Source organism: Channa argus, chromosome 7 (genome assembly GCF_033026475.1).
Source record: "Channa argus isolate prfri chromosome 7, Channa argus male v1.0, whole genome shotgun sequence".
In the NCBI taxonomy this organism is placed as follows: Eukaryota; Metazoa; Chordata; class Actinopteri; order Anabantiformes; family Channidae; genus Channa; species Channa argus.
Genome location: NC_090203.1, coordinates 24599136 through 24623213, shown reverse-complemented (window position 1 = coordinate 24623213; position 24078 = coordinate 24599136). Strand labels below are relative to the sequence as shown.

The 24078-nt window shown below is 39.6% G+C and overlaps 1 protein-coding gene across 1 annotated transcript in view; it reads left to right on the top strand.

Moving 5' to 3' along the window:
• The window catches only part of ascc3 (activating signal cointegrator 1 complex subunit 3), a 132436-nt gene that overhangs the window by 28876 nt on the left and 79482 nt on the right, over positions 1-24078 (top strand). The window contains exons 6-8 of the mRNA XM_067510491.1: positions 702-906; positions 1503-1638; positions 2804-2929. Of these exons, the coding sequence (XP_067366592.1) occupies positions 702-906; positions 1503-1638; positions 2804-2929 (467 nt within the window). The remainder of the gene's footprint in view (positions 1-701; positions 907-1502; positions 1639-2803; positions 2930-24078) is intronic.

The window sequence follows — 24078 nt, the reverse complement described above, 5'->3', positions numbered from 1 at the left end:
TTCCAGTATGAATTTTTTTTTTTTTTAATGTTTTCACATTTTCCTGCTTCTTGGCAACTTTTATTCTTAAATACTACTAACTACTAAATACTAAATACTACTAAAATGAGAGAAAACCAATAATTTATGTTGGATTAATAGGTTTTGCTGTTTCTACTTTATTGTCATTTGGTTATGACTAATACCTTAAGGGCTTTGCAGAGTGGATTGGTTTTAAGTCTCATGTTAGTAATAATGTAAATAGCATATTGTACCATAAACCATACAGATATACACATATGATAGAATTTAACTAATTAACTAATATTTTAACATATAAATAAATATGCTTGTAAAATAAATATGTATTCAGTCTTGGCTTGTCTTTTTTGGACATAATTAGATTTTGGTTGGATGAAAAAGGTGATAATCAGAACATTTTTCACATAAAAAAAAAACAATAAATAAATAAATGGAAACTAGTTAAAACCGATGGTGGAGCTAACTACAGTAGTTTTCTCTCATCACTAAGTAAATTTATTGCTATGGATTGCTAAAGCTATGTTTGCTTGTTTTTTGGGGTTTATTCTTTGCATTTAACGTCATATGATGATCATATAGGTGGCTGTAATATATGTCTTGAAGATAAAAATGTAACCCAGTCCAGGAAACCATTTAATGTAGTAGTATTTTCTCTTTGTTTGGTCTTGTATGTCCTGCAGATTTGAGCCAGAAAGTCAGCAGTGAAATGACCAAACCTACCTATGGTTGCCAGGTGACCATCCAGTCAGAACAGGAAAAGCAGATGTTGAAGATGTATCGCAGGGAGGAGAAGAGAGAGAAGAGGAAAGGTGGCAGAGGAGGAGATGACGGCGAGTCCTCGGATGCTGCCATGGCTTTTGACCCCAGAGAAATGAGAGCCCTTCGGTATATCATCTCTAAAAAACTTTCTCTTGGTCCTTTTTCTTCCATTTGTCATTGTCTCTTCATGTCCTCCTGTGCTCTCGTGTATCACAACAAACAAGCTCCTGCATTTTTCATGACAACTTGGCTGCAGCTCGACAAAATTTGAACAAAAGCACAGCAACAGAGCAGCTTGTCGCATCTTTCCTTTTGGTGGCTTTTTGTGAAAGTGTAATTTCATTGCATGGAAAAAAGAGCAGTGATCTGTTTAATTAAAAACTTAGCTCGGACAAATCCAGCACAGTGTGAAGGAAAAGATTAGTAGTGAGGTAAGTTACTTTAGGAAGAATCATTCATCACTGCACTCTTTCTTTTTATATCAGAAATACGGATGGGTAACATTTGATGTATGGATTTAAAGTAAGCGTTTGCAGAAGTGACATAGTGCTCATGTTTTTTCCATTTTACAGCAGATGAAATGACACTGGTGTCTATTAGAATATCTAATTTTACTGTAATGCATCAAGCACTGTTTAGTGAAAGCTTCCCAGATTTAACTAGCTAGTTTCCCTTTTCCTGTTTAAAGTGTGAAACCTGTTTTTTTTTTTCTTTTGGTACAGGGAGCAGGCACTGCTGACTGCACGACATGAGCCTGTTCTGAGCAGGGAGCGAGTGTATGAACGTATAAAATATCCCAATGTCTATGACAGCTATGCAGAGGCCACAAAGACACCTGCATTCGTTGGAGGAGCCAGGGTTAGTCTGAGAAAACTTTTTCAGTCTGCTTGTTTTTCAATGGATCATTAGACTTTAATTATTATATTATATGCACTTCTCTAGCAGTCCACCCTATCAACAGACATACAATAAGATTTTGCTTTTATGTAGCTTAAGGAATATTATAGAATAGGGATATAATTTTACTTGACTATTGTTTTGGTCAGGTGCCCTTATGAACGCCGAACAATATTTTGAAGTTATTCGTTCTTATCACTGTTCCACAAACCTAAAACAGTAGCTTTTGTCATTTTCTAAATTAGCTGTATTGTTGTGTCAACTATCGCTAACTAAAACATACGTTGAATTGTCTTTACTCACATTTATGGTCCGTCCATCTCCAGCTTGGAATAACCTTTATTCTTGTCCAAAAACTATTAAAAAAGATCAACCAGACACAAGGCTCCAATGGGTGACATGCTTCTTTTATTCCAAAATGCATGGTAGAGAAATCGAGTCTGATGTAAGGCAGTCAACTGCATGTGCAAGATCTCTGGTGGAGTTTGGAGACTTGGAGCATTTGGGACAACTCTTAATTTCTTGCCTAAGCATTGAAGCCATGCTTAAGCAATGAAGAACCATGTCAATCAGTGAAGAGGAGTGTCTCTCATGCTTTAATAAAAAAATAATAATAATTAGGACAACAACTGAGGTCTAGAGCGATGACTGACAGACCCTAAACTTGAGTAGAGGAAATTTATTGGTGGTTTTAGTTTTTGTTTGGGAATTTTTCCGGTAATTTAGAAAGGAACAGAAGTTGTCCTTTAACAAAATGAACTATAAAACGCTTACGTTTATCATACCGAGAATCACAATAAACTTTTACTACATCCATAATACACCAAGAGATGCATTGCATTATTGGGATTTTTTACACACATGGGCATTATATTCTATTTAGAGAGCATGCAGTACTTTAAATGAATGTGTATGTCCATTACAAATATGATCAAGCTGTGATTGATCTGCTTTGTATTTGCGAGGCATCATAAAGCATATGGATATAAAGGAAAAGAAGCTGAGAAAAAATAATTATTCGGTATATTTTTTGACTGTGAATGTTCATTCAAGTTTTGGACTGTGAGTTTTTGAGATCAATTGTGACATTTAGGTTTTCTTTATTTTTCTTGTGTGTGACGTTCAGATGCTGCTACCCGAGGGAATCCGCAGAGAGAACACCAAGATGTATGAAGAAGTGGAGATCCCACCCAATGAACCCATGCCGATCGGCTTTGAAGAGAAGCCTATCTACATCCCTGAACTAGATGAGGTAGGAACCACTATGCACCTGGGTTTATTTTTGTGCATGTTGTCTGTGGAAATGTGTGTATTTGTACACTCGGCTTAGAGTAGAAGCACTTTGATGTACTTCTGTATTTCCTTTGCTCTCCGATAAGGATGATCACATACAGTAGATGAAGTTCTCTATAAAGTCTGGGCTTGAGGTGGATGTGAATGCAAATGAGCTGAGTTTTAAAGGTGCTGATGTTGAACCCTGTTGTCCGTTTGGTTGTGTTTTTGCTGTGTCTCTGATCTCTGAGACAACACATTTAAATTTGAGATTTTCTTATTTATAACTTGTTACTGTGATCTGATGAAATACTATAAGATTACTTTCCCACTGCTGCCCATGATGGCTCTGTATTTTTTGCAGTACATTTGTATGAACAACAGGACTTGTCTCTAAGTCTGTTCTGTTTGCCACGGGAGTTTGCTGATGGCTCGTGTGTGCATGCATATATAGTTTCTGCTATCCTCAATGTCAGTGAACAGGAGAGGACTGTGGCTGCAGTGGCCAGTGACTGATGTTCCTTCTTAATGGAAGTGTTGTAGCTTTTCAGCCACCTGTCAAACAACACAATGACCCGTCAGTCTGGCTGACAAGTTGACTGACAAACTTACACTCATACAGGGACATAAATTCCCTCTAGCATTCAGCAGGCTTTAGTCTACCAACCCTCTGAGAAGGCATCGGGCTGGAAAAGCAGCTCTTGGAGAAGAAGCATGGCTAGAGAATTGAGAATACTCAAAAATGAAAAACGGAAAATAGTATTTTTTTATTTGTCAGCTTAATGAGTAATTTTACATTTTGTTTTTATGTGTTATTTTATTTTTGCAGTCATGCCGGAGCCAATCCCAGTTGTCACTGGGCAAAATTACATAGATCGCCTATGTTATTTCAAAAAGGAAAAAATTGATAGAATATCACAAGATTGGAGTGCTGTTCATTCTGTTTTTGCCTTGCTCAGCGTATGTTTGTTTGGTCAGCTACTACTCTATCGTCATGACAGGACTAAATTCTGAATTTATAGACACCACTATGTATGTGCAATATGCATATGTGCTCAATGACAATAAAGGTTTTTCTGTTCTATTTTCTAATCTTAAGTGAGAACTTGTAAACCAAAATCAGTGGGAAAGCAATTACTGGGAAATCATTTTAAAACCTGTTATTGATTCTAAATAGTACACAAACAACATATGAAATGTTAAAACTGATTTTTTTTTTTTTAACTGTATACTTTAAATTTAATGCCACCAAAATGTCTCGAAGATGGAACAGGGTTAACAACATACTGGAAAAAGTATTGTGAGATGCTAAAAGAAAAAGTGGAACATCTCACAACTGTTGATGTTAATCGCAACAGAAGCTGAGTATTTCAGAAATAACCACTGGGTGAGTTCATCACTTAGCGGAACAATAGTGTGTTCCATGACTTAACCTTTTCTCAGTGATTCTTCATGATTCTACTGGAGGTCAGGAACACCTCTGAAAACCAGTGTCAGTGAACATTCTTTGTGGATGCATTCACAAATGGAAGTCAATGCAAACAAATAACTACATATAAATAAAATCCAGAAAAACTGCGACCTTTTCTGAACCCAAAAAACTGTCATGTGGTCTGAGAAGTTAAAATATTACACAATGGCTCAGTAGTCGTAAACATGGCCTTTTCCAACATTTTTGAGATCTGTTTCTGGCATCAAACTCATCCGCCATTCATCCATTAGCTGTAACAGATTATTGTGTACAGGTCGCAGGGACTGGAGTCTATCCCAGCATTCATTGGTTGAGAGGCCGGGTATAGTCTGGATAGGTCATCAGTGTATCTCAGGCCAACACAGGGAAACATACACAGACAGACACTCTTTCCAACTCACTCTCACACCTATGGGCAATTTAAAGTTACCAATTAAGCTATTGTGGCATGCATGGTGGATTCGAACTGGGGGTCTCCACCACAATGCTATGTGGCAACAAATCAAAATGAGCAAAAATTTATTTTCCTCTTTCAACATTTGATATGTTGTCTTTACAAACCTATTACAAAATAGGTCTAAAAGAGTATTGTATCTTTTCTCCATAGATCGAAAATGTAATAAACAAGGCTAAAATATTTTTTCCAAAAAGAAAATATAACTTTGGGGCAAAAAAAATACCAATTTCCCAGTTTCCTTTTGTACATAGGCATTACATGGATTGGCCCTGCTCCCATCCCGCCTCCCCAAGTAAACTTTGTAATCCATCATTACCGCATCACTAGTGAAGTTGCCACAGTGCAGAAGGTCACCCCTTCTTGTCTGCTTTGGTCTTTTGTTTACGAAGCTCTAAATATCCATAAACCTCAAAAGCATTTTGTCACACTAGAGGAGACTGGTGCAACTGCTCATCTCTCTTAACCTTCCTGTCAGTCATGCTAATGGTGAATGTATGTGTGAAATTGAGTGTTTGTGGATTGGAGTATGCCAATGTGTCTTGTGCCATGACAAATGGATAAAAGGATGGTTTAATCACATCTACACTGTTGCTCATGTTGTTTTCACAGTTTGAGGATACTGACTCAGGTGTGTGTGTGTGTGTGTGTGTGTGTGTGTGTAGGTCTGTGCCTGTGTTTATTTGTGCTGTGTTTACTCGGGTCTCTTCAGCGCCTGTAAATTCCAGTCCTCATCAAGGTAGTCTTTGAGGATTTGATAATTAATCCTTTCATTAGGCACAGGGTTGTGTTCACAGAAACACAAGAGCATTGGACAGTCAAATAACATTGCGTATAAATTATTAGCAGTGTTTATGCCCATGGCTGACTACCTTTTTGTTTAGCCCCATTGTTTTTACTTACGGGTACTTACAACTGGGGACGGTAAAAGCCACTGTAAAAGACAATGCGGAGTCAAGTAAAGCTTTTATGAGACCAGTTATCAGACTTGGATTTTGAGCAGCTTGACAAGTTGTTTGAAAAAAGGTTTTTATGTGTGGACATGGTTTAGCTTCTGATGTGTTTTTATACTCACACAACACCACAGGGACACAGACCAAAGCACAAAGGGAAATAACAAAAATGCAGCTCTATCTCTGACTCTTGTATCACTTTTCTGATAGAAATAGGCTAATCTTTGCACACCTAATCATTTATATTGCTCCACTTGTATCTCGTGTTTGCTCAAGTTGCCTCCGCTTTATGCTAGATTTAGTCTCAAGATCTGAGATGCACACAGAAGGGAAAGAAATAAGAAGGGGGCAGATATTGTTTTACACCAATCTACATGATTGCTATGTCGATGTATCTGTCAGTATTATAGGCTCGGAGATAAGTTTGTAATGCTAATTGAAAATGTGGTCCCTTCTTAACAAATGCAAACCCTTTCAGATTTTGCACAAATTACTGTGTTGTGTATATAAATGTCGGCTTGACTGAGTTATCCATGGTACTTTTCATACGTTTAGGCTTTTTGAGTCCTATCTCTTTTCTTCTTCTTCCTAACTGCTCCCTCTATTTAAATGTAATAATGTTTATTTTGAACCATGGGTTCTTTGGTAACCCATGGTTTATTGCTGGGGAAGACTGTGATCTTTTCACCAGGAATGTTTGTGTCCATCCAACAATATGCCTGCGATGTGTAGGAGAAATGTGATGTGCTAGTTACTTTAGGTCAGATGGTGAGTTGTGCTGTACAACACATCTCATTTTGTACTTTTCAAGCAAGCTTAGAATTTGGTAATACTATTTTCTGTCCAAACTTTTGGACTGAACAGTTTTGGTATTCGCTGTTGATGTCTATAGACTGGGTTGCAGATTAGTAAAATTACTGTTCCAGTGTGTTGGTCAACTCTATAATCTGCTGAGTGGTTGATGAGACGTTTGCCTGTGGTGAAGGTAAACAAAGGTGTCTGGGGGAACGGACGAAGAGAGACGCACAAAGGACGAACAGCTCAAGGTCAGGTATTTTTATTTTGATCCCTGGCCAGGCACCTTCACATAATCACAGACAATTTAAAAAAGAAAAAGGAAAATTGTTCTTCATGACTGCTGATGTTCCAGTGCTAAAAAATGACACTAAGTATATATGTAATTTTAATGTCTTCCAATATATTCAAAGAGATGTAGCACACAACCTAATTAGATTAAATGGCGACATGCCGTATGAACACCAGCCTGATGATTGGTAGATACTACTTTTAAATTACATTTCAAGGTTACATGCATTAAGAAATATATCTAAATGAACAACCCAGAAAATGCATGCTTTGTTCTTAATTTGGATGAGTGTCTTTGGTCCCCAGAGAGAGATGCTCTCATTGTCTGGGAAAAGGTAGAATGAATGCACCTAGGAATGATTTAAAACAACTAGTTTGTTAGACAGGGTTATTTTACGCATTTACACGTTAACGTCCAAAAGAAACATCCCCTCATTAAGCTTGTCTACCCGCTTTGCTTTGCTGACCTGAGGTCCTCTTTAGCCACCGACATCCTTTCTTTCTTTTTTTTTTTTAATGACTCAGTCATTCAGAGTCATCTGAAAATTCAAATGTATTTCGACTAACAAGTGTCGTAACCAGGTCAGTCTAACTAGGTCTCTTTGAAGCCATTGAGGGATCAGCGGAAGACTGAAATAAAATCTCTATGCTTAATCTATTAATTTTTTGTTTGTTTGAATGCTTTTAGCACAGAATTGTGTTTTGTGTGCACAAATTGAAAACTGAATTATATTCATTAGCAAAGAATAACAGAAAACCCAAAGCAGACAATGTAGTGTAGCTATAAACCTGATGTATTATTAATACAATACAATACTAATCAATTAGTACATAACTAGTACATTCTATAATTTACAGTGTACAATATGCATAAATGATAAACCCAGAGACAAGGACCAGTTGTACTGTTTGGATATTACATAGTTTTCCTTAAGTCATATGATTTATGGTTTAGATCTGTCTTCAAGGATCTCATTTTCTGGAGAGAAAAAAAAATGATTCTGCTGTTACCAGCTAACTGTTTTTGAGCTGTCAGTCATGAGGCACCACTAAATTCCACTCCTACCTCCATGCAAAGACCTAAACTTACACACTCTGAATAGAAAGTGAAACAAAATATCCAAGATCCTATTTCTGCCCCCTCTTACTTTGTAAAGGGCTTATCTGTTCTTTTGTTTCTCCCTAGCTCACTAGCAGTTTTCCCTTCATCTTTGAAAGTCCTTGTGTAACTGATATAGATTGATATGGAACCTCTTCTGCTGAGCGATGTGAATTAGCCTCAGTCAAGCAGCGACTCTATTCATTAACTTAAGCCTAGGCAACTCTGGAACAAAGTGCCTCACTCCTCTAAAGTGCCAGCACACAATGCCTAATAAGTCTTTACGTGCTATTAGGAAGGCTTTGAAAGACAGGCTGAAAAGTCTGATGCTCCCCCGCCCTCGTTCCCGTTTACACTGAGTGCCGATTGTCATTTATTGAAAGCTGTAATGGGAAACAGGGCTGTGGAAGCCTCACTATGCCTTTGATAGCTCTGTGAAACATTAAAAGTGGGGAATTTATTAGGGTGCTTTTTAACTAATGAATGAGGGTCTAGGCACCCCACACTTGCCACAGTGGTAAAAGCAGTCCTAATTCATCTGAATAAGTAGGGTTCTGAGTGTGTTGTGAGTGAGAGCAACTGTCTTTAGGAGTACTGATAGATCTACGTACACACGCAGAAACATATACTGCTACTGCACTGCTGATGTCCCTCATAATACCAGCAACACAATGGACAGTACCTCAAATACTGTATAAGCCTGGCACTTCAGAGACTACTAATTTATAGGAGCCAACTCAATCTGTAGAGAGAAAGGATGACGGACACCTTTTCTTGCACCACTAGTATTAATGAGTGTCACATTTGCCGGATTTTCTGGGAGCAACACAGGAGGAAGGGAGTAGACATCATGCTACAGTGTTGTGGCAACATAGCAACACTGTTGCTAGATTTTGTGACTTTTTAAACAAGGCAAGAAAGCTTTATGTATATAGCATGTTTCATACACAGAGGAAGTTAACTTACATTATAATATGCATTAGGAGAAACAAGATGGAGCCAAATCTAACAACATTTTGTGTTAATTCTACATACTTTTTTCAAGATTCAACAACTTTACGTTACAGCTGTTCTCCGTGTGAAAGTAGAAAGAAAGGAAAAGAACATCCACCAAACCAAGACAATAAACAAATACAAACTACTGAACAATAAGTAAGAAAAAAAAAAAAAACTAGAGGAGTAAAAATAAATGAAATAGAAACAATACTAATTGTCCATTTGGGCATGAGTTAAACAGTTTAATGGCCGCTGGGAGCTTTACACCTCTTTCACATTTAAGTACATCCAATGCAGTGTCTTCTCCCCCTGGTGTGACAATCCACATACTGTGTAAAGGTGGGGAGGGTCTTGGACAGGATTGCATTATTAAAGTGACCTGAGATTATAAACAGGGCGTCAGGACGTCGGGTCGGGAGTCTGGCTGTGACCGAGTGTATGACATCACATGCGCCATCTCAGGAGGCAACGGGAGGAATATAGACGTTCAATATGATCAATATGGCATGTGAGAACTCTTTGGGTGTATAGTAAGGACGGAGGTTCACCGCCAACTTCTGGGCAACAGACTCCTTCTTTAACAGTATCATGACCAGTGTGACACCACCTATTGATGATGTAGAAGACCAGGCCCCCTCCATTCCTCTCTCCGACCTGTCTGCACTGTGCTAAAGCCATCAATACCGACGCATGTGTCGGGCATTCTGTCCTGCAGCCATCTCTCCCTCACACTACTCTACACTCTTGAAAGATATTATCCTTCCTCACTAGTGCAGTCAACTCGTCCACCTCATTCTCCAGAGACCTCACGTTGCCCATAATCAAAGATATGAGATTTGAATCTTCTCTCCCTTTTTACCAGCTGTGACCCCTCCCTGTTTTCCTTCTTATTTCATCCGGGATGTTTAAAGTCCGAACGAAACTTAAACCCTGGGTGCCGGTCTGCTGCCGCCCGATCAGCTCCCGACTGTAAACCAATGAGCGGCTCCAGTTTCATACAGCTGTTGTGCGCTGGTCACAGCTTGAAGCAGAAATAGTCCTGTTATGATACAAACAAAGATAAAAAGTCCTTCAACCTCATGATCAGAGAGGGTGGGCTTCAGACAGCAAACTGGATACTTTACTATAGTAAAATGCAACACTAAAAATATGAAAAAGGAAGAATAAATTAAAAGAAAAGCAGAGCAACTGCAACAGCCTGCGGCTCAGCCCACGCCTGCGCAGTGCTATAAAAAAAAAAAGAACCTTAAGAAAGGTTACTAAAATTAGTCAGGGAATGTTCTCTCCTGTTTCTGTGACTCAACTTAAACGTGTTAAAAAGTTTAGGAAGAAGAACAACATGTTCAGTCTGAAGTAAATTTTTAAGTGATTAGGTGGAGTGTGGTTAGCGCTGCTGCCTCGCAGGTAGAGGTTTGAATCCGCTGGCTTTGAAAGGCCGCGGCCTTTCTGTGTGGACTTTGCATATTCTCCCTGTGCTTGTTATGTGTATTCCTGTTTCCTCCCACAGTCCAAAGACACATATGTTACATTGTGACTTTAAATTGCCTGTTGACCTGTCCAAGGTCCACCCCACCTCTCGCGCAATGACAGCTGGGACAGGTTCCAGCCCCCTGCTCCCTGAACATGATAAGGGGTTGAGATGGTAGATGGATTTAACTTGACCATCTAAATGTAATATTATTTTCTCATAACACTGTTTAGTAGCATGAATTATTTATAGTGTTTGGATTCACTCTATTAATGGTATTTTAGTCTACAGTCTACATATAAAGATTTTAATATTAAAAGCAGATTTTGAAGTTAAGTTTGGGGTTTTAAGTCACCATGGCCTAATTGCCCACTGTATTCACACACACCTCTTTTTGATTAAATCATTCAGCTCTAAGTTTGTTAGACTGCTTACACAGCCCTTGCAATTATTCATGATACAAATAATATATAAAACAATTGATTAATTTCACACGCTGAAATGAAAACGCAGAAACCCAGACTTTTCCAGCTTGAATTACCTGATGAAATTAATAATAATAAAATAAAAGTTCATTAAAAAAATTGAATAACTTGACTTGTAGAAAGCCAAAAAGCAGATGGGTACAAAAGGTTTTCAAAGTGTTAGTCCATCCCTAGGAGCATATTAAGTCTATAATTAACAAGTGAAAGGTGTTGGGTACTGACTCAACCCGGGTCAGGCTGGCCCTCTAAATTGGGTGGCAGAGCAAAACTGGTTAGAGCTACCAAGAGGCCAGTAACAGCTTTGAAGGACTCCTGGGACTACATAGCAATGAGTGGTCATTGTGTGCATGTGACAGTATCACAAGTGCTCCACCAATCTGGCCTGTTTGGGAGGACTTCAAGAAGAAAACACGTCTCAGAAAAAGGACACATTAACTCTCCTTTGAGCTTTTTCAAAAAGCACATGGACGATTCTAAGGGCCTAATGGCCTAATATGAGACTGGTGGTGGCATCCTTTATGGGAATGTTTCTCTTTAGCAGCGAGTGGGGCTGTTCTGTAGATGGGGAAGGAGGTTCACTATTCACACGACATTATGGTGACCCCTGTCTATTAAACCTAACACTTCCTGCAGATGTTCGACATCAAGGGTCCACTAGTCCTTAAAAGGATTATGCCCCTTAGAACTGCTGAGAATCTTTTGGTGTGAAACATTTCCTAGAAGTGTTGATGTTAATTAATATATGACTTGGTTCTAATAAAGGTCAGCTCCTGCAGCTGAAGCTAATAAAGGCTTTTTTTCTGATTGGGATAGAATAAATTGGAGCATTACCTTAAGCCCTTCCCACCCCCGCTTATCTTTCCTTCTTTTTGGCTGTCCTCTTCACCAAATTCAAATCAAAATCAATTTACTTTTTGGGCCTAGTTTTGTTGTTGTTTTTCCAGTATGTTCAGCCGTCATCACCCTCACTCACCGTCCTTTGATTCTTCAGGGTGTTGATAGCTTCCCCTCCCCTTTTCCGTGCAGGAAGCAGCCAGTGTATAAGCACAGGCCTGCAAGGATGAGGTAAAACTGAACAGCTCTCCATCCATAATTAATCCACCTTGATTGCATTTCCTAATCCAGTTATGATGTGGTTTCCCCACAGCACACACTTGGCTCTGTGTGTTTGCTTAGATTTGCTAAGTAGAATCCTGGAGTCTTCAAGGCTTCTTTGAAAGGTTCAGGACTTTTATGATTCTGCCTGATAGAGTTGCCGTGTGTCATCAATCAAGCCATTATTTGTTAGCCATTGAAAAAAAAACATTATGCGCTGTTTTTATTTGAGCCAATTTCATATTGTGACATTTACTCTAATTTCAATAAGGTCATAATTGTTACTTTTACTCTAATTAAAAGAAAGACACTTTAAGTAATTAAGCTATTTAGTAATGGTTTATTTTGTACCTACTAATTTGACCAAGATTTTAGCATGAATTTATGAGTTGAGTTACTCTAATCAAGCAGAGGACACTCTTGCAGAATGTGACATCTTCCATCTGCCAGTTGTCAAATCACGTCCCCTCTTCACCCACTAAACCCACATAGTGCTTGTTCTACTAACCGTAGTGAATTGTTAAGAGAATAACAACACATTTTCATACACACAAGTGATTTAACTCATTAAAAACTAAAATAAAATTACTAATAGAATTCCGTACCAGAAGTTCCTGTCCAGCATACTGTCCTTTTTAAATGTGTATGTGTAGTGGTTAAATTCACTCACATTGAGTGACATGTCACATTTAGTAGAAATGATGGAAAGTGCTCTGTCTGTATACAGAGAAGCAGTAGGTTCCTGTAGATGGTTTTTCACTTCACTAAATTTGGCATCTTTTAAAACCACTGTGGAAACGGTCAGTCTAACATTTGGACTCATTCTCCTCACAATGCATAAACAACAGTTTTTAATAAACTTAAAGAAATATCGATTTGATGACTTAATCCTGTCTTAATTTTTGGATGTGCCTACTTTGTCACATTATTTTATTTGTTTTATGACTGAATTTAATATTTTCCACATCACTCCACAGTTTACAACTTCACCTCAGCCTATTTTGAATGAGATTAGGCTCAGAAAGGCCAGCAGTTCAGTTTTTTTGCACAGTGCTGTTGAGTTTTACATTTGTAGAGGCAGAGTTTATGGACCGTAATTTATTAGAGGTGTTTCCCAGTCCATGCAGTGATTTCCACTACAGAGGCATGTCTGATTTTAGTGTGGTTCCACTGCAATTCAGTATTGGTTATCAGCACTGTCCCTTGTGTACAAAGATTTCTCCATGTTTTCTAAATCTTATGAACCATAAATGATGAAATCCCCCGATTATTTGCAATTTTACACCGAGAAATGTTACCCAAAGCATCGAACACATCTTTTCACAAATTGATGAACTTTGCCTGATCCTTGACTCACCTTCTCTAGGATTAGTTGTGAGAGGATCCACCTGCTGTTCATTTTATTTTATTTTTTTTAAGCATTGAACAGCTTTTCCAGTCTTTCTCTGACCCCCTCCCACCTTGAAATGTGTTGCTAGGATCAAATTTAAAATGAGCCTATATTTTTCAATGTTGATTTTTGCCATTTTTGAAAAAAAAAAATCTATTTGGTTTAGTTGGATATTGTTTGTAGAAAACTATTTCTATAAAGTTATGTATTGTAGTAGTGTACAGTACATCACATATAAGCACTGAAGTTGATTGAAAATGTCTAATTAAAATCACATTATGGTGAGAACATCACGGTAGCACAGTCTGGGCTGTACTGTGTGCGTTCCATGTTAAGGGAATCAAGCAGCTCTCAATGCTTCTTCAGCAGGTGCTTATGGAGGAAGTGATGGATTACCTCACTCTTCCCTATCTCCATCCTAATCCCCGCTCTCCCTCTCCCTTCTTTGTGCTCTCTCCTCCTTCTCTTCCTGCTGCCGCTGTTCTGGAGGGAAATGAATGGGCCTCCTGTTTGCTGCATCCACATCCCAGTCTGTCAAACTCCACCATGCATCTGGTGCAAAGTCTTGGTGTGCATGTGTCTGCTCAGTCTGTATGTGGATCCATAGGATTGGCTCTGGGATTTCTTGTGTGTGCGTGCGTGTGTGTTTGTGCATGTGTGTGTTAGTGTGTTTGCGAGGGTGTGTTTGGCCAGGTCATTTTGTACTCTGCATGCAGGCTTGGAGCAGGCTGATAAGCTGTTTGCAAAAACTGGCAATTAAAAGTTGATCAGGCTGTCAATTCAAATGGAATGAAATGGAACCAGAAAGTAATTAAAAGGATGGCATGAAAATGACAACAATTATATCTCTTAGCTTCCCATTACTGATGCACAGAGGAATTTAATTAGTTTAGGAGCTCATATAGTGACTCATACAGTAAGCCCAAAGTGACACAAAACACACACACACACACACACACGGCAAAAACTGGTTTCTTCATGTGCATACACACAGTCTGCCTATCTCAGTTTCACTAATAAACCTAAGGGTTTAAAGGGAGGCCAATTGATATGGACAACACTGGTGTTTAGTTATTGCTGTTGAATCATTAGTGCAATCTATGTGGCTCCATTTACTCAGCTTTAAGTGGCCGGTGGATTGGTGAAATATTCCCAGTCCTCCCAGTTTGCCCATATGCCTCCAGGCTGTGTATTCGCTGTGTTAATGAGCCTGTCAGTTTCTGTCCCACTCAGCGTATGTAATGCTGCTGAGAACGACGCTTACACTTTCCAGACAGCACACACAGCTAACTTACTCAGTCTGTTTTTTCTTTATTCAGAAAAATTCTTTCAGCCTTTCTCTTCTTATATACGGCCAGAGATTGCTCATCAATTGGAGCATCTTTATAGACCAGAGAATGTTGTGTAGAATGGCCTGCTGAGTCTTGTTGGAGCCAGCTGGGTTTTAGAGATTGGTTCTGCCCCAGCCGCAAACAGCTGCTCTCATTAGAAACTTTATTTAACCCTGCTGCTGAAAGGTTGGCCACATGTGTATAGTTCTATATTAGCCAGCTGGGCTCTGCAGAGTTTTCAATCCTTGTTTTAAATGCAGCGGCCTTGCTTAAATGGGGTAATGTTTTTGGCTAAATGTAGCTAGGAACCTTCAGCTGCAATGATGGGATTGATTTGCAATTAAGCAGCAAGTTGGTTGTCATAAGTTGCTTTTGATTTTTAGTGGCTTGTGGTTTGGTTGAAGAGATTGAATCGCGACGAGACACAAAGCTGCCGAAGGCCTGTACCTCCAGCCCTGTATCTGCAGAAAAGAAAACCAATGAGGCTGTTGACTCTGGATGTGTTTTTATTTCTATTTTATGATGTCTTCTAAACTATTGTCAGCTTTATTAACTTGCCATTGTGTCTTACAATGTCAAGTTGACTTTGGTCTGAAACACTCCTCCTGTGGAGGATCGCGCTCAAGCTCCTCTATAGGTTAGTGCGCGATGTCTGCAGCAATCAGTGTGTTCTTGTGAGCCCTGCTCTATTTCCCATTGCTGTCGACACTGTGGCATTTGCTGTGGACAGCACACAGGATGCTGCTGTAGAAGAACCTAACAGGGAAAACAGAAAATCACTGTTCTATACCAAAACGTCATAGTTTTGCTATGTACATGTCAACACAAGAGCTGGTTGATAACGTGGTTGTTTCAGATTGTCAGATTGCCCTATTGCCTCAAGCATTGTAAAGTGTTCACGCTTTCTTTACTTTTTGTCTACATACATCGTTGGTCTATGGATCAGAGGATACAGACTACAGATTTTCAAAGTCTGCATAACGCCGGCAGCACCCACACCATGGCGGTCCTAGTAGTTAAGGCACCAACTAGAACTAGATGACACACAAACAAAAACAATGAAATAAATCATTTGCTGTGTTCATTTTAAGTTGGTGCCGTTTGTGTTTAGGGTGATGGAATGAATACACCCCTTGTTGTATCAGGTTTCTGACACAACTTACAACTCATGGATGCTTTATTTATATCTGATTTTTAGCTTAACCATTTCCAAATGACAGAGGAAGCTCTTTCTTAAGAGATTATTCTCTCAACTCTTCCAAGGTGTATTCTTGGTCTTCCACCACACATGTTCTGTTGGTAAGATCTTGTGAGATGACCATCTTAACAGGACACATGCAAACCCAAGATCGTGCAAGTAAACAGTTGGTATCACAACATGACATCAGTTATAGGTTGTATTCCTCCCCAAGATATAAATGTATGATATATAAAGTCAAAATACAACCCAGCCCTAGTACTAACCATTAATTAATCAGAGTATTTTATTTAAAAATTTAGCACAATTTTCTCAATTTTAAAACAAATTCAACATTGAATCTTTAACTGAGGTGCAAAAAAATGTTTCCTGCTACCAGAGGACACTGTTTTCTGCAAAGAAGTCAGTGATGACAGCTAATGATCTGTTTCCTCTTACAAGGCATAATCTCATCCTTGCAAGTGCAGCACAATGAACATGTCATTCACTGGGAACAAACAGTGAAGTACATTAAAGGACACGCTCATTGTCCCACAGATTACTTTTTTAAAGTAAAAGGCTCAATGCTGCAATTTCTTATCTAGTCTGATACGTACCTGTTCATTATTTGTTTTTGATTTACTGTTTTAATAATCAAAATACATAATATTAGCAAAAATATGAGTATAAGCCCCCATTTGCCTTCATCACAGGGAAGTGCACCTTTGGACCAATTAAAAGCTGTACAGAATAAGTACAGTTTGTACCCTGATGTTTAAACTTGCATGTTTAAATTCTTACTAAGCAACGTTTCAGCAAAGCAGGGTTCGTCCTATATGTTAACAGCTGCATGATGCCCATCGTAGTACAGTAACTACCTTCTCGCAACATGGCCATCCCACCCTCGAGGCAAGTTTTGGCAGGCACAGCTGGATTTCCAATTGGAAGATGTGTGTGCATACATTAACATAACAATGAAGCTGGAGAGGTTTTAAAGAGTGAATAAAAAGCACTGAAGATTTCCAAAGATCATTAAATGATGGCAACTTTCTATTTACAACATGTGTGCTTTACCTCAAGGTGAATACTGGGGCGAGCATACATTTGCATAAATTAGCATGCTTAAGGAATATGGGGGACACTGACTTTTCGTTACAAACAGACAAAGTCGATAAATCAAAATGAGGGCCATCCCAGACCTGGCCTAGAGGGAAATAATTGGGTAGAGTCGAGACTGGAATCGCCATCCCTGTTCACAGAGAGTAGAAGGCCTGCAGTCATTATGAAGCAAATGCACTTCAGAAACATTCATCCTTTACTTGTTTGGTAATGGAAGTACTGGAGTCGGCGGCAGCAGTTAATGTGGGGTTTGTGATATAAATGCACATTTGCTATTCAAAATTGTGGCCTGGACTGCGTACAAGCGGCAAACAGCTGGACAGATTTTCAGCCAGCTGTAGCTGGCACCAGTCAAGTGCAAATACAAGTGTTAAGTAAAAGAACCATCAATATCTACTTAGGTTGCATTATTCACAAATAAACAGAAAAAGTAAAAACACACATTGCAATCCTGAACTAATCTAGACGTTACCCTGAGGAGATGCAGACTTTGCCCCCTATTAAGTCTTTGCAATGTATGGATAGTCCCATGGGTAAATGGGGCAGGGGATTGTCCGGAGAATTCACAGCCAGCAAGCAGGCGTGTGAGCAATGTTTCTTTCATGCGACTGATGCTGCGTTGTTGTTCCATAAACAGAACACTGCGATTTGGGTCATGTGATGTGTCTTGCACACTCTGCCCATCTCTTACCTACATCAAGCAGACTATTTCCAGTTAGTGAGAAAATATCTTAAGTTGATTGTTCATTTATGTGAAATGACAATTCAGGGCCGTGTCAATTTACTCTTTTATAAATGTGCATAATTCATTCACTACTTTTTAAGTACTTTTTAAATGCTACCAAAATTGAGTAACCAAATTAACATATTGTTAGTTTTGAAATAAAAGTTGTTGTTTTTTTTCTCTTTCCTTCCTCCCTGTGAGTTCAGGTTCGCCACAGCGGAGCATTGTCCGCATGTAGATTTGGCACAGTTTTTACCCCGGATGCCCTTCCTGACGGAAGACCTTCATTGTTGCCATTTTAGAAATAAGAGAAAGAAATAAGAAATAAATCAAGAAATACGTCACACATCTGTTTTTAAAAATGTTTGGACAACTATACTATGTATAGCATACACAAAGAATCCAGGTTGCAGATGGACATTAAACAGTAGTAGTTAAATTGGTGGTTTTAGCATTTGTATCTTGTTTGCAGACAAAATGGTTAATTTCACCTTCTTCCTGTCTATGTGAAATCTGTCAGAAGAAACCTGGACAAAACGGCTGGAAAACAAACTGGAAAGCTTTAAATGTTTACAGTCAGCTTCCCTTTTTGCTTGCAAGGGTAGTTAGAGCATGGACAACAGATAAGCAAGAACAGCTCACATTCAAATGTAGCCAGTTTCGTGCTGAGCATGCACCCCACAGTTAAGCTTCAGTGCTGTAACTATAAGAGACCAATGCCACTGACACCGGGTGTTGCTGCTAATCAGCATTCTTTAGGAAACACAAAACATCTAAACTATCGTATGTATACTTCAGTCGCTGTGCCAAGCTCTTCATCAGAAGCCCGCAGGCAAAATAATGTACGCAGCTGAAACCACAACCACCCTTCATTCCTCCTGGCTTAAGTGGACTCTAATAAAGTTGCTCTTTGATGCATTAATAACCTCTTCCTCCCTGCTGGGCTGCGGGGCCAACTTTTGAGCAGCACCCTGCATATCCTTGCCTGACATGCACTCTTTAATTATTTCTTTCTATGAGTGTTGGAGCGAAACGAGAGGAGACGGAAAGTGATGACATACTTCTAATGAATGCTTGAATAAATAATACTGCTGTCTAAGCTTTAGGCATCCAGAACCAAATGTAGAGGGAGAAAGGTGGAACGCAGAGGAAGCAGAGAGAGAGAGAGAGAAGGAGGGTTACAAAATGAAGGAAAAAGAGACCACACCTGGAACAGTGACCTCTGTTGAATGAAATTCCACCACATCCTTTAGCTGTTGCATGTCTTTATTTTCAGTGGCGAGCCCATTCATTTGCCACGCTCAAGCAATTTCTGTCCATTAGGATTAAGTGCTATCACACAAACCTCATCCAACTGTTAATTTTATCAAGTTGCAATGAATCTAATTGAAGCAGATATTTGAAAGACAGCCCTGTGTTGTACTGACTGCTTTTTATTTTTTACTCTGGACAAAGAAAATACAATAATTCTGCTGCTTACTGTTACAGGCCTCTGCTACATCAGACAGACTGCTATTATTGTTGTTGTTGAAAAGGTGGATATATCTCTTTGAAAATCAAAAAAAAAAAAAGGATGTACTTTATCATTCTCAGCCATCATTTACATGTATTTTTTGGCTGTGCACATTGTGTTCCAGAAGGATATGATTCACCTGTGTAGCAGCTGGGTGGTGGCAATCTCTCTGCGTGCGTGCGTGCCTGCGTGCGTGTCGCCAACTCTCCTTCACAGTGGCCATTTCTCTACTTATCAGAGGCAGTGTGAGATTGAGGGCCATCATCCACACTCTGTTGCCATAGTAAAAGCAGACGTAGGGCAGTCAGAGTGACAGCTGATCCTACCACAAGCATTTTCTCTTCCATAATGCTTCTTGATGCTCCACTTTCTGTCCAGTCACCTCAAACTTGGTGACTCAGTCACTGACATAGAGGGGAACAGGTCACCTGTGCGTATTCCTTTCCTGAAGACTGGCTAGATGAACTGTTTACCTGCAGACTTAGTCACTGCAATCAAATCTGCAAGAAGAATGTATGTGGATTGTGATGGAGAATCTGTTTGTTGTGGTTTCATGATGATCACAGTAAAGCAATTAAGATAGGTATGAGTGAGTGACAGTATTTGTATATATGGACGGGAAAACATAAGAACAAAATAAAATACACTACACATTATAAATGAATTATTAACCACTGACCTAATAATAATCTAATAAAACCATTAGTAGCTGTAATTATGTAATGTTTTCCTATAATTACCATAATTATTATTATTTTGCTTCAAGTAAAATGTAGATAATTTGCCGAGTTCTTTTACTTGAGTAAAGAATTATTTTTTTTTTTTTAAGCTAGTACTTACACTTTTACCTTAGTATTGAGTTTGTGTACTTCTACCCCCTGTGCACACAGTGTATCACATCATTTTGCAGCAGTCTGCAATTACGGACCAGGGGCTGACTGCTCAGAGTGGCCAGTCTGACCATTGTTCTCCATGATATTGTTAAGTTTACTAGTATCAAAGTTGTGGCTAATCGGTGGATGTGTTTGCATACTGTCCATATTAAATACATGAAATAAAACCAGTAGTCAAACAAGTGTTGTACTTAGTTTAAAATAGGAAGTGAAAGTGAGATGATTCTGCTTTTAAAGAAGATGACAATTAATAGGTGAAGTAGTTTCTGTCGATGTATCTGATGGAAAAGCTTAGAGAAAATATGTATTTAGAAAAGTAAATTAAAACTAAAACCTATATTTATAGAGAATGTAGAGCCCTACACTTTTTGTTTACTTTATTATGTTTTGGTTGAAGATGGAAAACATTCCCTCAATAATTACAACAAATGGTAGGAATTGTTATTATTATTATTTTGAATCTTTGTTAAAAATAAGTACAACATTTCAGCTCCTAAAAGATTTCACATTTCAGTGATGGTTGCTGCTTAAAATGCCCGATTTTGCAACAGCTTTCCTAAAACTCGATAAACGTTGGAATGTTTCTGTATGAGCCAGCCAAGGGGGTTAGTTTAGGTACTTGTTTTATGTAATGTTTGCTGTGTGTGTGATGTAATTGTTTATATAATGTGTCTATGTACTGATGATGTCTTTAGTGACATCATATGGCTTTGATAGTTTGCCTTTGATGATTGCCTTTGTAGATTACCTTTAAGTTTGTTGACCAGTGGTCAAGGAAACAATGCAATGCTAAGGGTTAGTTAAGGAGAGATTCAGTTTTAGCTCAGCTACTGAAGGGTGTAAACGTGACACAGTAACTGAAGCAGAGGAACTGAGTACAAGATAGCAAGAGAGTTTTAGCTCAGCTACTGAAGGGTGTAAACGTGACACAGTAACTGGAGCATAGGAACTCTGACTACAAGAAAGGTGTGGACTGCAACAAGGTGGAAGAAAAGGGTTCAAAGGGGTCAAAGCCCCAGTACACAGAGTCTTCCAATGGTAGTTCCAACTCCTTCCTTAGCATTTTGTCTATACGAACTGCTAAGGTTGCTGCAGTAAGCTCCAGACGAGGGATAGTCATGGGTTTTAAGGGGGCAACCCTTGCCTTTCCCAACACAAAGGCGCTGTGAGCTTGGTTACTGATGTTACGCTGGACTAAGTATGTTACTGTCCCATAGCCATTCTCACTAGCGTCTGCAAAATGATGCAGTTGAGCGGACACAGTTTGACCAAAGTCTTTTGGCTTGAAACATCTCTCAATTCCAAAGTCAGTTAGCTGCTCAAGACCTTGCACCCACTGAGACCACATTTGGGCGAGATGTTCAGGCACTATTTCATCCCATCCCAACTTCATTCTGCAAAGCTCCTGCATAATGTTCCTAGCATATAAATTCACAGGTGCAAGCATTCCCAATGGATCGTACACTGAGCTCAACATGGATAAAATTCCTCTTCTTGTGGGGGGCTTACTTTGAATAACAACCCTGAACTTGAACTGATCAGACTGAATGCACCATTGCACGCCCAATACCCTTTCTACTGGAAGTGCATTTTTGTCCAAGTCTAGGTCCATTATTTCTGTCGCTTTCTCCTCCTCTGGAATGGCTGCTAACACCCTGCTATCATTGCTGATCCATTTGTTTAGCCTAAAGCCACCCATCTGACACATAGTTTTCAAACTGTGGTAAAGAGACTCAGCCTTTTCAACAGTCTCCACCGACTTTAGACAGTCGTCTACATAGAAGTTTCGTAGCACTGTGTTTACTGTGCAGTCATCGAACAGATGTGTATTGTCCTCTGCGCATCGGCGGAGCGCATAATTAGCACAACTGGGTGATGAAGTGGCTCCGAACAGATGTACCTCCATCCTGTATTCTGCCATTGGTCGACTAACATCACCGTCTGGCCACCATAGGAATCTGAGTAGATCAGCGTCGGCCGACGAGACCTTTACCTGGTGGAACATGGCTTCCACATCTGCTACTATTGTTACTGGTTCCTGACGAAACCTGGTTAGAACTCCAATTATTGTGCTGGTAAGATTAGGTCCTTGAAGGAGTTGCTCATTCAAAGAGGTTCCCTGATATGACGCGCCACAGTCAAACACCACACGAAGCTTAAGCTTTTTAGGGTGGTACACCCCATGATGTGGAATATACCAAACCTTCCCATCACAACGGCCAAGGTCTTCAATTGGAACCTTTACCGCATATTTCTTGGTGATTGTATCATTCATGAAGGTAATATAATCTGCCCTGAATGACGGATTCCTGAGAAACTTCCTCTTCAGAGTTGTAGCACGTTGTTCTGCTACGGCCCGGTTGTTTGGCATTTTAATGTTCAACTCCTTTAATGGGAGATCAAGGCAGTAATGACCGTCTACCAACCTAGCAGATTGTGTCACCCTCTCCATGAACAGACGATCCGCCTTAGACATCTCATACCTTTCCTCTTGCCCATCCTCAGGAAAGTCATATTTAAACTGTTGTTTCCACAGGTCTTCCAGCCTGGCCACAGATACACGATTTGACACGGCTTGCATTATTTCATTCCTGCTTGTATTGCAACCATCCACCTTTAGTGGCCCATTGACTGTCCAACCCAGTATGGTTCTGACTGCAAAGGGTCCATCATCGACACTAGGAATAACTTCCTTTGGTTCCATCATCTTGGCAGCATCAGTTCCAATCAACAGACCTATGCCTGCATCAATGAGAGGTACTTGTACTCCTTTAAGATGTGGCCATTTATCTATATCTTCTTGTCGCGGGATGTTATTCTTGCTTACTGGAATAGCCTTTTTTGAAAACACCTCCTTTAGCTCTATGAAGGTATTTGAGTTCAGGTGGCCTACCTCCAACTCTGTCACCATAGTACTGGTCACAACTTTGCTTTCTGCCATGGTTGTAACAAGAAGGCTAACCCTTTTCCCACGTAGATTTAGCTCATCAAGAAGTTCATCTGTGCAAAACGTAGCTGTGCTGCCAGGATCCAAGAATGCATATGAAGTGATTACTTTGTTGCCCTTTTTGGCTTTTACTCGGACTGGAATGATGGCAAGGATGCACTCGGTGTTCTTGGGCATGTCGTCAAAATTCTGTTTACGTTTGCTGTTCACCAATCCGTTGAACACTGCCAGATTGTCACGATCCACGGACTGCCTTTCCTTTGGCTTCACGTGCAGCAACGTGTTGTGCGTCCCGGAACATAATTGACAGTTTACCACTTCCTGGCAGTGCCTGCTCATATGCCCCGATTTTAAACATCTGAAACATAAACCTTCCTTCCTGAGAAACTCTATCTTCTCTTTGTAAGGCGTATTCTGTAGTTTTTGACAATGGTCGAATGTGTGTCCCTCGTGGCAAAAGAGACAAGACTCTTGTGAGGCCTTGATGGTAGTGATAGGCTTGGGTGATGCTTTGGTGGTATTGGAAGGGCTTGTCTTACTAAAACCAGGCTCTATACTTGCATCCCTTTGAGTAGTAACTTGCTTTGCAGTAGTGGTAAAACTCCTTTTCATTCCACTTACTTTCCCAAAGGCAGCTGCAGGCCCTTTTAAGTGTTCTTTAAGTCTTCCCAAGTCCCCGTAGCAAGGATGCAGTGATTTCTCTGATACATCAGTGATAAACTTAACTACATCTGCAAACGTAGCTCTACGGTTGTGGTTTTCATTCAGGTCATGAGCCACATCCCTCCATTTCTCTCTCAACTTATATGGAAGCTTGGAAATAATTGTTCGTATGCTGATTGTAGTATTAAGCTCTGCCATACAGTCCATGGAACTCACACAATTGGTTAGAAAAAGAGCGAATGAATAGAGGGCTTTGCCATCTTCA